The sequence below is a fragment of the Sardina pilchardus genome, chromosome 9 (genome assembly GCF_963854185.1).
Source record: "Sardina pilchardus chromosome 9, fSarPil1.1, whole genome shotgun sequence".
Classification (NCBI taxonomy): Eukaryota; Metazoa; Chordata; class Actinopteri; order Clupeiformes; family Clupeidae; genus Sardina; species Sardina pilchardus.
The window spans coordinates 13823555-13835493 of NC_085002.1; the positions used below are offsets into that span (position 1 = coordinate 13823555).

General features: G+C 49.6%; 1 protein-coding gene across 1 annotated transcript in view; it reads left to right on the forward strand.

Annotated features, from left to right (window-relative positions):
- The window catches only part of ptprga (protein tyrosine phosphatase receptor type Ga), a 182130-nt gene that overhangs the window by 110120 nt on the left and 60071 nt on the right, over nt 1–11939 (forward strand). The window contains exon 5 of the mRNA XM_062545872.1: nt 11319–11414. Within this exon, the coding sequence (XP_062401856.1) occupies nt 11319–11414 (96 nt within the window). The remainder of the gene's footprint in view (nt 1–11318; nt 11415–11939) is intronic.

Here is an 11939-nt window from a genome sequence, read left to right on the forward strand (position 1 = left end):
GTTCCACCAACGAGGAACAACAGATGAAAAAAAGTTTGGATCGGCCTGAGTGCTCTGGTGGAAGAGCTAGACGTCGCTCGGCTGAGGAGCGCAATGGTCGTGTGGTAGCATATGCCTGTATGAGGGCATTCAAATAGGTGGGAGCAGAGCCAGAGAGTACTTTGTAGGCGAGCGTTAGAGTCTTGAATTTGATGCAGGCGGCCAGCGGTAGCCAGTGTAGCTGGATGAGCTGTGGTGTGACATGCGTCCTTCCAATAGGCTATACAGTCTGTGTGGTGGGGTGGGGGGTTTGGAAAACTACGTTTCTAGAAGAACACTCAAGGGGAAGCTGTAGGGACCAGAAAGGCAAAGTGTGTAGGCAGTCAACTCCTCCACTTCAACAGTACAGTTGTCACGCCAACAACAGCGCTAGTGCCATTAGCACAGCAGTGCTACATGTGTGGGTGTGTTTGTTAAACTGCGTGTGTGTGTGTGTGTGTGTGTGTGTGTGTGTGTGTGTGTGTGTGTGTGTGTGTGTGTGTGTGTGTGTGTGTGTGTGTGTGTGTGTGTGTGTGTGTGTGTGTGTGTGTGTGTGTGTGTGTGTGTGTGTGTGTGTGTGTGTGTGTGTGTGTGTGTGTGTGTGTGTGTGTGTGTGAATGCTCTAGATGGCGGCGTAGCTAGCGCTGAATGGTTGAGTGGTTAGTGAAGGAGAGCGGGCGTTTACCTCAGTGTGGGCAGAGAGCTGCCAGAGCTACTGAGGCTGAACGGACGGCGCGCCCAACACAAGAGCTGAAGAACAAATGGGGCCACCTGCCAGGCAGACCAGGGGACCTGCTGGAGTGTGTGTGTGTGGGTGTGGGTGTGTGTGTGTGTGTGTGTGTAGGTGTGTGTGTGGGTTTTTGTCTGTGTGTGGTTGTGGTACCACATGTGTGTGTCGGTGTGGGTGCCTGTGTGTGTAGGTGTATGTATACAGAACGTGTGTGTGTGTGTGTGTGTAGGTACATGCGTGTGTGTGTGTGTGTGTGTGTGTCACGAGGAGTGGCTACACCCTGAAACAGAGGGAGTGTGCGCTGACCTCTCTCCCGGGGGCCAGCCCATGCTCCACGCTGCACTAATAGTTTCTTTTGCTCGGCGCCGAAAATACATTAAGAGGGGGCCAGCAGAGATGTGACCTCGGAGATTGCAAAAGAGAGGGAAGATATATTATAGAGCGCATAGAGGACCAGCCAGTGCTCAAGTGTGGGATGTCCTCTCTTTCTCCCTTTTGTCTTTCTCACACACACACACACCGCACACACCACACACACTCACACACACACACCTCTCCACACACACACACACCTCCCTCAGTTGCTCTCGTTGACATGAAAAATGAATGCACTTAGTAATTTAGCAAGACAAACGTGTAAGTGGGGTCATGTTGAGTGTGCAACCCATACAAGTGACATGCAGACATGCATCTCTGAATACAAAGCCACCCACCCATACAGTGTGTGTGCGCGCTCACACACACACACACACACACACACACACTTTTAGGTGCAGTCAAATGCATAAAATCGAAACTCAAGAGTTTGTTAAACCAAAAGAAACATTTTTTTTCCTCTTGAGCAGCCGTAATGCCATTGTCATACACAATTTGTCAGAGGTAGACTGTAAAGAAAGGAATTAATGTAATGATGTTAGAAAAATGATGTGTGAACAATCTATTCAGTCAATCACTTTTTTTTCCTCCCCGATTTTTGTTCTTTTCTTTTCCACCCACCAAATTCAGTCTTGATTAGTTCTGTCTTTTGGAAGAAAAAGAAAAGGAAGAAAGTGCGGCATTGGGTCTCTCCTCCTCCTCCTCCTCCTCCTCCTCCTCCTCCTCCTCCTCCTCCTCCTCCACCTCCCTCTCTGTCGTTCTCTCTTCCCCTTCACTCTTCTCCCTGCCATCACAGCTACGTTCCATTAAACCTTCAAAGATAACTGATGACTGCCATAGCCTGGGCTTCCCTTTTTTGAATTTATTTTCTCTCTGCTTTATTTATTATTGCCCATCTTCTGGAAAAGGAAGGTGTGCAATTCCTAACATAATGTTATATTTCCCTGGCTGTCCTCACTGACACCGAAAAACACATCCATTCTCTAAAAGCTCCATGTTACCTGGAGGGCAAATAGATGTTGTCCCAGTTCTTTTCCTGGCTTGATACCATTTTTAATAATCTCATTTCGGTGGCAGGCTCCCCTCCCTTTTGTTTTTCTCAAAAGCAATATTTTCCAGATTTCACAGGAAAATAATAACCGCAAAATTGAAGAGGAGGGACCAGGATTCTGAGATATCTTAATGCATCTCTTGCTGCTTTTTTTTTCGGATTCCACTGCGGCAATGTGAACAGAATTATCTGCCGGCAAATAACTTCAAACCGAGGGAAATTATTTTATGCAGGGGGAGGGGGGAGTGTGCCATGAAGTGGCTGTTTCTGAAACACAGTCAAACTTCCAGTAAGATCAGAGGTTGGACTATACTAGACAGTGGCAGACCCAGAGTCTCCGTTCATTTGAAAGATATATTTCCATACTACAGAGAGAGCACTTGTGCATTTGAATACTTGTCAAGTGCGTTCCTTGAAAGTACTTCAGATGACACCATGCAGCACAACCAGTGGCGGATATGTCACAGAGATCATATGAAGAGCTCATGCAAAAACCCTCTAAACGCCACCTCTGTCAAAAATATAAATAGACAACGATGGTGAGTGAATGCTCTTCATACATAGTACAGTATATACACCAATCAAATCATTTTGCTTCAAAAAAATCGCTCATTTAAAAGAAAAGTGGTCATACGGATTTAAGAGGGGTTTCGCATCTGAACTCGTCACGACCTGGAGCCTTACTGTGCCACTCGTCCCTTTTCATTCGGCGGCCTTGGTGAGAGGAGCTGTCTATTGAGAGCACAGTAAAGGACCCTTATGTTCGGGCTGTTTCCCCCCACAGGCAGAGACTCTTGCTGGGCTGAGGCTTGCAGCTGTGGCCTTCTCTCGATGGGTCTTAGAAAAGCCATGACCTGAGCACCCAGCACTAGTTGTGGATCATTGTTCAGTGTCAAAAGAGGGTTGCCAGTTGCCAGAAAGAAGGTCCGGCAAACTCACCCAGCAAGGATGGCTAAGCATTGCAAGTTGATAGTGTTGCATTGTACTCAATGACCAACAGAAGTAGGCCACTGTAGCCATATTGTGGCCATGAATATTTTAGCTTTTTTAGTTTTTTGAAGGGGGACGGGGGGACTGGGGGACTGGGAGGGGCACATCTACCTCACTGTTTTTGTAGCTTTGTTTCAAGAAGCTTCCCCAACCATGCCCCCTCCTTGTCTTCCCTCATTTGCTCTCTCTCTCTCTCTCTCTCTCTCTCTCTCTCTCTCTCTCTCTCTCTCTCTCTCTCTTTTATCCTTCTCTAGTTTTCTCTCCCTCCCTCTCTCCCTCCCTCACTGCTGCCTGGTGCTGATTGCTGGGCAGACAGGCGTTTTTGACAGAAGAGGAGACGGGAGTTTGATTTGCAGTGCGCAGTTGAGGAATCGTAGCGTTCCTCCTCCTCCTCCTCCTCCTCCTCCTCCTCCTCCTCCCTCCCCCTCTCCGTCTCCGTCTCCGTCTGTAAAACAGGTTGTGAGGGAAGCTGAGGTGTGCTCCGCTCAAGCGTGAGCTCTATGTTCCTGCCACGTGTCACCTCTCAAGATGTGGATCACATCCCAGCCACACACACACACACACACACACACACACACATACACACACACGCACACATCTACCAGTCGTCTCTTTGGCTGAATTGGCTTGTTTTTTCCCACCTTGCTCTCTATGCTTCTAGTGCGTTTTTGACATTTTGATATTATATTTGCTTTTTTTTTTCCTTTGCTGTTTTAAAATGATATTTTGGTGGGCGCGTGTGTGTGCGTGCATGCAAGAGTGTGCTTGTGTCAGTGTGTGTGTGTGTGTGTGTGTGTGTGTGTGTGTGTGAGAGAGAGAATACACACACACAACACATATATATATTATGTATATGTCTGTGTTTGTGTGTGTGCCTGTGTGTATATGTAGCTGTATATGTAGCTGTGTGGTTGTTTATTTTTCATCCTCTCTGAAGTTCACCAGCAGACAGATAGCGGACAGGGCGATGCTCTGGGAGTCCGCAATAAGGCAATGAGTTTTTCGTCTGTCCTTGCGAACGTCCGCGGAGTTTCAGCATCCCGCCTGGAGAAATGTCAATAAGGGATAAATTCAATTTGGCAAAGTGTTGAACAGTGCAGCTCTCTAAAGGAAGGGGGGGGGGGGGGGTGGTCGGGGGGAGCAGGGGAAGAGGGGGGGTCCCAAATGTACCTCCAGGGGAAGCTGGATTAACCATTTCCTCTGCTGGTGTTTGGCCTAAGAGGAGCAGCTCTGGAGGGCTGCCGGCGTCCGAGGCTCTCCACCCTCTGGGTGTGCCCTCTGCAGTCGTCTAGTAGACCTCACGCGTCTTCTTCTTTAGTCAGTTTTTCATGAGTTTTTCCAGAAGGAGTCAAATCGCTGTCTCTTTCTTTTTTTTCTTTCCTTTTTCTTTTCCTCGGCGTGCTTGTTTTCTCAGAGCGCGAGTTTGTAGTGGGGGGGAATCGGGTTTAAGACAAACAACAAGAGGGGAGGTCGGCTGCTCTGTTAGTGCGTGTGTGTGTGTGTGTGTGCATGTCGGAGGCCCGCGGGATGGCGGGGTTGCGGCGGTGCGGGGACGTTAAGAGGACGGATGGGAAATCTTTGAGAGGCAGTCCCCCGAGGACCTGGTCATCGTTTATCTCGCTCCCTCATGTTGACGGCTGTTGTTTTAAAGGGATGAAGTGCAGAAATCGATGAGCACAGGGCCCCCGTTGCTCGACAAAAAAAAAAAAAAAAGGCCTCTGCCGCTGCTCCGGTGAGAAATGGATAGCCCAGGCCACAGGCTCCCGTGTCTTATGCCCACACTCAGGGCATTTAGAATATTTATAATGATGATCCATTAGAGTGTCACCCTGCCGCATGTATGATTAATTTCAGAAAGCCATTAATGTTGATTTTCTTTCTCCCGCTTACATATTTCCTCTCCTGTGAATATTGGATATCTTAGTCACTGTTGGTGTTTTGGATGAATGTGTGTGTGTATGTGTGTGTGTGTTTGTGTGTGTTTTTGTGTGCATAGACCTGAAGACACCTGCACAGAAATGCAAACATTTGTCTTTTGTGTGAGTATGTGTCTACATTTCTATGCATTCCTAAGTATGAAAGCTATGAATGTCTGTAATCGTGTCACACACACTCTCTCACACACACACACACACACACACACACACTCTCACACACGACCTTGAAAGGACTCTTTCAGTGCCGTCCGACACCTCTGATGAATGGCGGTGCTAATTACACGCGAGGCACCGCTATGCTGGCCATCCGTCGGGCCTCGTGCGTGGGCCCCCCGACTCGTCTCGAGTCGTGTCGCTCCATCGAGTGTAAATAGTTGCGGGCGGAGAAACGTTATTAATGCGGGGGAAATCCACAGAGCTCCAGTGACTCCTGAGACTAATCGTGTGGCGCCCTGACCACTGAACCAGAGCGTGTCTTATGCAGACCGGGCGGTAATTACATTTTGTTCGGCCGGCACAAAAGGGAAGGCGAGAGCCCGTCGCCTGTCTCGCATTGTCTCCTCCTCCGCGGTCGCCGTGTTTCGTAGCGTTTCGCCGTCGGTGTTGTGTGCAAAGCAGGTTGACGGAAATTGGCCTTTTTATGCTCTTCTTTTACGCTACATGAAGTGTGAGGGGCATTGAATTTTAAAAACGGAACAGCTGGATGGGATTCAGCAGAAATGCTGGCGTGTGATAGATTCAGATTGGCAGTTGTTTTATTTGTTCTGGAGCTTCATATTAACCCCTTTTGATTGTGGGGAAGAGGGGTGGGGGGGGGTCATAAAAGGCGACTGAAAAGCTTGAAGCCGTCGACGGACACGCCAACGAGCAGAAGGATATGGATTGACTCCCGAGAACACCAATGAGTGAATGATGCCGTGGGGGTTGAAGCTAATTGGCTAATGTTTGAATTGAGATAGACGGTCAATACGTTTATCCCGGCGAACACAAAGACAGACACAAATGACTCTGAATGTCAGCCTGCGGATGCAACCACGTAGGAAGCCGCTGATTGGTTGTAATTAGTGGGTCAGACGACTTCCCCCTGTGCCTTTGATGTTGTGGAGAGCTGTTGTGGCTCTTTTATCCCCCTCCCTTTTGTCCGTTGAAAGAGTTTATTGTCCGGAAAAAAGCGAGGATACATCACCGCGTTTGTGTTGCCGTCAGCTTGAGGAAGCGGTATTTTTAGATCGCGACCTTGACCCCCCCTTTAAAGACCCCTTGAATTGTGGGGACGTTGAAAGTCAGACTTCGATCGGGGGGAGTTGTGTGTGTGTGGGTGTTTGTGTGGTGGGGGGGATCCGGTCGCCATAATTTTCCCGAGATTTGAAATGGACTCCTTTGGCAGAGCAGCGGGTGGGCCGCGTTCAAAGCGCTCGGCAGGAAAACACGTGAACGTTTGGAGCAGAGTCAAGCGGGGCCCTCTCAGTAGGCAGGCTTTCCCCCTCCCCCCTCCATCAGAGAGAGAGAGAAAAAAAACAAAAGAACTCCAGAAACGATGCTATTGATCCCCATCAAGGTTATGATGCATGTTGTTATTTTTTCCCTCCCTCGAAGCCATTCCGCGTTGTGAAGTCTCCGAATTAAACGCCTCACGGAGGAGAGCGCCGTTTTCATGGTCTTCTGGATTTTATTTTGATATTATTTCTTAAAATAACCCCGGCCCCAGCTTGCTGGCACGCTCAGTATTCTTGAGACACACAGCACAGGCACAGGAAGAGGAAAAACAGAGAGAGAGAGAGAGAGAGAGAGAGAGAGAAAGAAAGCAAGCAAGCAGGATCGTCTAGCACCTTTCTCAAGGTCACCTCTGTGTGAGTCTGGCCAGCTCTCTCCGACGCACCACCCGCATACTGCTTGTCACTTTAGGCAGAGGACCCTCATGGTTCTGAGCTGTTGTCGTTGGGCTCCATTGTCTCTGGTTGTCCTCCATACGTGGCTGTGGGGAGGTGGAGAGAGGGGAACAGAGCGAGGAGCTTGCCTGAAGGCTCTCTCTCTTCCTCCTCAGATCTCCTCAGCCAGCCTGCTTCTTTTTGCTTTCCTATTCTGGGTTACTTGCTCCAAGGGGCAGCATGTGGTCATGCTAACATGTGAGGCGCTACATTTTACTCTCTTCCATCGCTAGCCTCTTTTAACCCGGAGCCTTCATGCCTTCATCCACGGCTGAAGTGCCCTTGAGCGAGGCACCTACTGTAACCCCTCTCTGCTCCCCGAGCACCGCTGTGGCAGGCAGCTCACTGCTCCGGGTTAGTGTGTGCTTCACCTCGCCGTGTGCTGCGTGTGTTTCACTAATTCAGGGGTTGGGATAAATTTTCTTCACAGGATCAAAAGAGTATATGTACTTATACTTACTTATATGCACTCCCTGATCTTTTGGTGTATGTGTCTCTTTTTCCTTTTGCCCTCTGTCTCTTTCTCTCTCTCCCTCTCTCCCTCTCTCTCTCTCTCTGTTTTTCACTCGCCCTCTTCAAGCACCTCTTGTGCTCATTGAGCATCACAGGAGTGCAAAGGTCCCCGTTGGTGTTATGTATTAACGGAGCAGTGCCACTGCGGCTCTACCAGACCTGCGTGTCGATGGGGGGGGGGGGGGGGGCGGGGGGCGGAGGCGGGGGGGGGGCGGAGTTGACGGAGGGCGGCTGGCTTCTCCCTAAAGCCTCCGCATATTTACCCAGGCCTTCAAGCACGGGAGTCAGGGGAGGAGAGGCCCTCATAACCTTGCTTGTGTTTGCGCTCACATGGGAATGTCAGCAAGCATGCACACATATGTATTTACATACACACACACACACACAAATATGTGTACACACACACACACACACACAAATATGTGTACACACACGTGATGCATTCTACAAAGAGCTAGGCTTGTTTACATTCTTTACATACACTCCCACAGTCACACGTGTAAACTCGAGCATACATGGTCAGCATGTTCCCTAATCTTATCTCTCTTACTGAGTGTGTGTGTGTGTGTGTGTGTGTGTTTGCGTTGCCTGTGTGTACATACTGTATTATTGTGTGTATACGTATGTATACACGCGCCACTCTTTGTAGAGCACATAGCATTTCCCCCCTCTTGTGGTTCCACCATGCGAGGTCACCTGTGAGGAGGCACTAAAGTCTGTAAAACAGCCCCTCCTCCCTCCACCCCTCCCTCCCTCCCTCCACCCCTGGCCTACCAGCCAACACTAAACAATATTTAATCCAGCTGCAAGGCTCATTTGGTACAGATAATGCTTTCTGGAATGGCTGTTGATGGCATGGAACGACCCCCCCTACTCACAACCCCCACCTCCCTCTCGCTTTCCTTTTCTCTCCCTCTCCCTCTCCTCTGCCTGAATAAATTATTGGCACGTCTGCACTAAATGTGCAAGTAACTTGGCACTTAGCATAATCTATCATCCCCGTAGCATCGGCAAGGCCACGTGGCTTCCTCCATTAGCCATCAGAGAGGGGGATAGAGAGTGAGAGAGATGGAGGAAGAGGGAGAGGAGGGGGAAGAGAGATGGAGAGGGAGGGAGGGAGAGAGAGAGGTGGGGGAGAGGGAGAGATGCAGAGAGTTAAGTAGCCGACTCTTTGAGACAGAGTGGGAAAACAAAGGCAGAGCAAATTCAGTGGAGAGCAATATGTTTTGTCCTAGCTTGATGACATCAGAAGAAAGGGCTGAAAGGGTGAGGTGTGTGTGTGCGTGTGTGATTGCGTGTGCGTGTGTGTGTGTGTGTGCGTGTGTGATTGCTCTTCTCTCACCACTTAAGTTTTTTTTTTTTCGACAAAAATGGCAACACAGAATATATGAGGCACCCTGGTCTGCTGGGGGTCTGCCGGGTCGCGTCACGTTCTCCGTCACCGGCCTGGATCTTGTATTCCGTGCGCGTTCTCTTCCCTTTTCTGTTTTTGCTCCCACCCCTCCTCCACCTCCTCCGCCCTTCCTCACAGAATGCGTATGGCGGACATGTCACCACCTGTCACTTTGGCTCTTGGTGGAACGCCAACTGACTACAGATTCGTGGCTCTCCATACAAAGAGGTTAAAATATGTAGGGCCCCACCACGCAGACGGGCCTTCTCTTATTTATGGGAATGAAGCTCCCGCTCTCAATCTCTCTCTCTCTCTCTCTCTCTCTCTCCTCTCTCTCTCTCTCTCTCTCTCTCTCTCTCTCTCTCTCTCTCTCTCTCTCTCTCCGTCTCTTACTCTCTCCTCTCTGTCTCGCTCTCTCTCTCCCCTCTCTCTCATCAGGTTTTACCCGTGCTTTACACAGTCGCGTGAGCATTTAAAGTGCCACGGCGGCAGGTATTATTGTCATTAATCATTGTCTGTTAGACACCCTGCGCCGTCACAGGGAGGCATTAGGGCCGTGGCTGTCGGCGGGCTGAATGCATAAACACACTGTGAGTGATCCATATTATGAGACTCCAGGAGTGTTTACGACTGGAATAGATCAAAGGCAGGCTGTGCGTCGAGTCTTTGTGTGAGGATCACAGCTCTGTGGAGAGAAAGTGTGTGTGTGTGGGGGGGGGGGGTTAGTGGGTTTTATATTGACAGAGGTGATCTGATGAGCGAGGAGAGAAAAGGGGGAGGCGAAACTGTGTGTTGCCCTACGGCCATTTTGGATCCACTCAACAAACAGCAAACAGACTCGCACAGAGATGTGCAGGGCTCTTTAGCTCTGTTGGTGGAGTAGGCTTGTATTTTCCATCTCACCATAATGGGAAATAGACTCTATGTGCTGGGATGCCCATTGGGTTTTGTTGGGAGGGATCAACCAATCTTCATAAAGCTGTCCTTCCTGCCTTCCTATGCAACCCTACCCAGATATACAGTACAGACACACACAACTGCACACCTTATGGACACACACATTCATACACACTCTGACAGTCTGCCCATTGAATTTGCTATGAATTGTTTGTTTCATTGTGACTTGTCCTTTTTGGCGATCGTGATATAGCTTGTGTGATTTCATCCTTTTAGTGGGATGTCACACACACACACACACACACACACACGCACGCACACACACACACGCCTTAAACACATTAGCCCAGGCAAAGCGCTCCATCTTCCTTGATTAAAGGCCTCATCAAGCGCCCCCACCCCCACCTCCACCCATTTCAGGATGTTTGGGCACCACCTTAATCCCACAGATGGAATTGTGTCTGTAGAACTGCGATGACTCACTCGTAACGTCACCATGACAACTGCCTGGCAGAGGGAGGAAGAGTAGGGGGAGTGTGGCAGCAAGAGAGAGAGAGAGAGAGTGAGAGTGTGAGTGTGTGTGTGTGTGTGTGTGTGTGTGTGTGTGTGTGTGTGTGTGTGTGTGTGTGTGTGTGTGTGTGTGTGTGTGTGTGTGTGTGTGTGTGTGTGTGTGTGTGTGTGTGTGTGTGTGTGTGTGTGTGTGTGTGTGTGTGTGTGTGTGTGGGGTAGATGGGGGTACACAGTTGGCTGAGCAGCGTGCTGTCAAGAATCTGAAGAGCCTCACTACAGCCTCCCGAAGCTGTCGCACATCTGAGGCGGCTCGAATGATGGTGAAATTAGCGCTCGCCGCTCCCAGCCCAGCGACTAGCGTGACGCCATAGACAGAGGCCGTGCGCGCGCACTCTTGCCAGAGATGTTTGTGTCACTTTAGTCTTTTCTACTTTCTTTTGTGCTCGTCTTCCCCACCCCACCCCCCCCTCCCCTCCCCTTCAAATCACACACACACAAACACACACACACACACGCGCGCAGACAGGCGCTTCGTCACAGTTTGGACACGCCACTCAGGGCTCTGGCGTGCCAAGGCTTTTATATCTGCCCGCTCCGCTTGCCAGAGATCTCGTCATCCCGAATGTAGGACAGTCCGTGGAGGAGGAACTCCAGTCGACTGGCCCTGCCGTGAACGCTCGTGCACAGCTGTCTCCACTTGTCTCCGATCGGGTTCACCGGGATGTAGTGGGCCCAGGTGTACAATACGATTGGGTTTTACTTTGCCGTTAACACGTCAAATTTATTGAGGTGTTGTAATGGCCATTGTCTCTTTATTGCACTTAGTGGATATAAATATATATATTTATGACTAACTTTATCCATTTCTCTCTCCCCCTCTCTCTCCCTCCCTCTCTCTCTCTCTCTCTCTCTCTCTCTCTCTCTCTCTTGCTCTCTCTTGCTCTCTCTCTGTCTCCTTTGCTTTTACGCCTCACAGATGCAGATCTACATGTATAACTCAGATGATTTCGACAGCCTTAACACAGCCATTCGTGAGAAGCGGGTAATAGCTGCCATGGCAGTGTTCTTTCAGGTGAGAGCTCATTTATTCATGGGGATCCAGGGGCCAGCTCCATGGCGCTGTGCTGCATTAAACAACGCCCGCAGTGTCTCTTATGTCGGCAGATAAATGATCTAATGCCCTTAAATGCCCACCTCAACTGATAAAACCTCCATTTTTATCATTTCTTCGTGTGCATGTGTGTGTGTATTTGCATCATTGTCTATCTATCTGTGAGTGTGTGTGTGTGTATGTCTGTATCAGTGACTGTGTGTGTGTGTCTGTGTGTCTGTGTGTCTGTGTGTGTGTGTGTGTGTGTGTGTGCACATCTGTTGTTGATACTTAAGGGCCATATGGGAGTGAAAGCCATTGTAAGACTGAATGAAAACAGAAGAGGTGGATGATCCCATCGTCATCTCTATCAGTCTGAATTGGCAGGATTAAAAGTTCATTTGGTGCCATTGATTGGCTAAGTGGGCCTTTACGTGGACCATTACCCCCACCTTTAATACGGTCGCCACCAGCACCACCCCCACCTGCTACTACACCTCTGTGTCT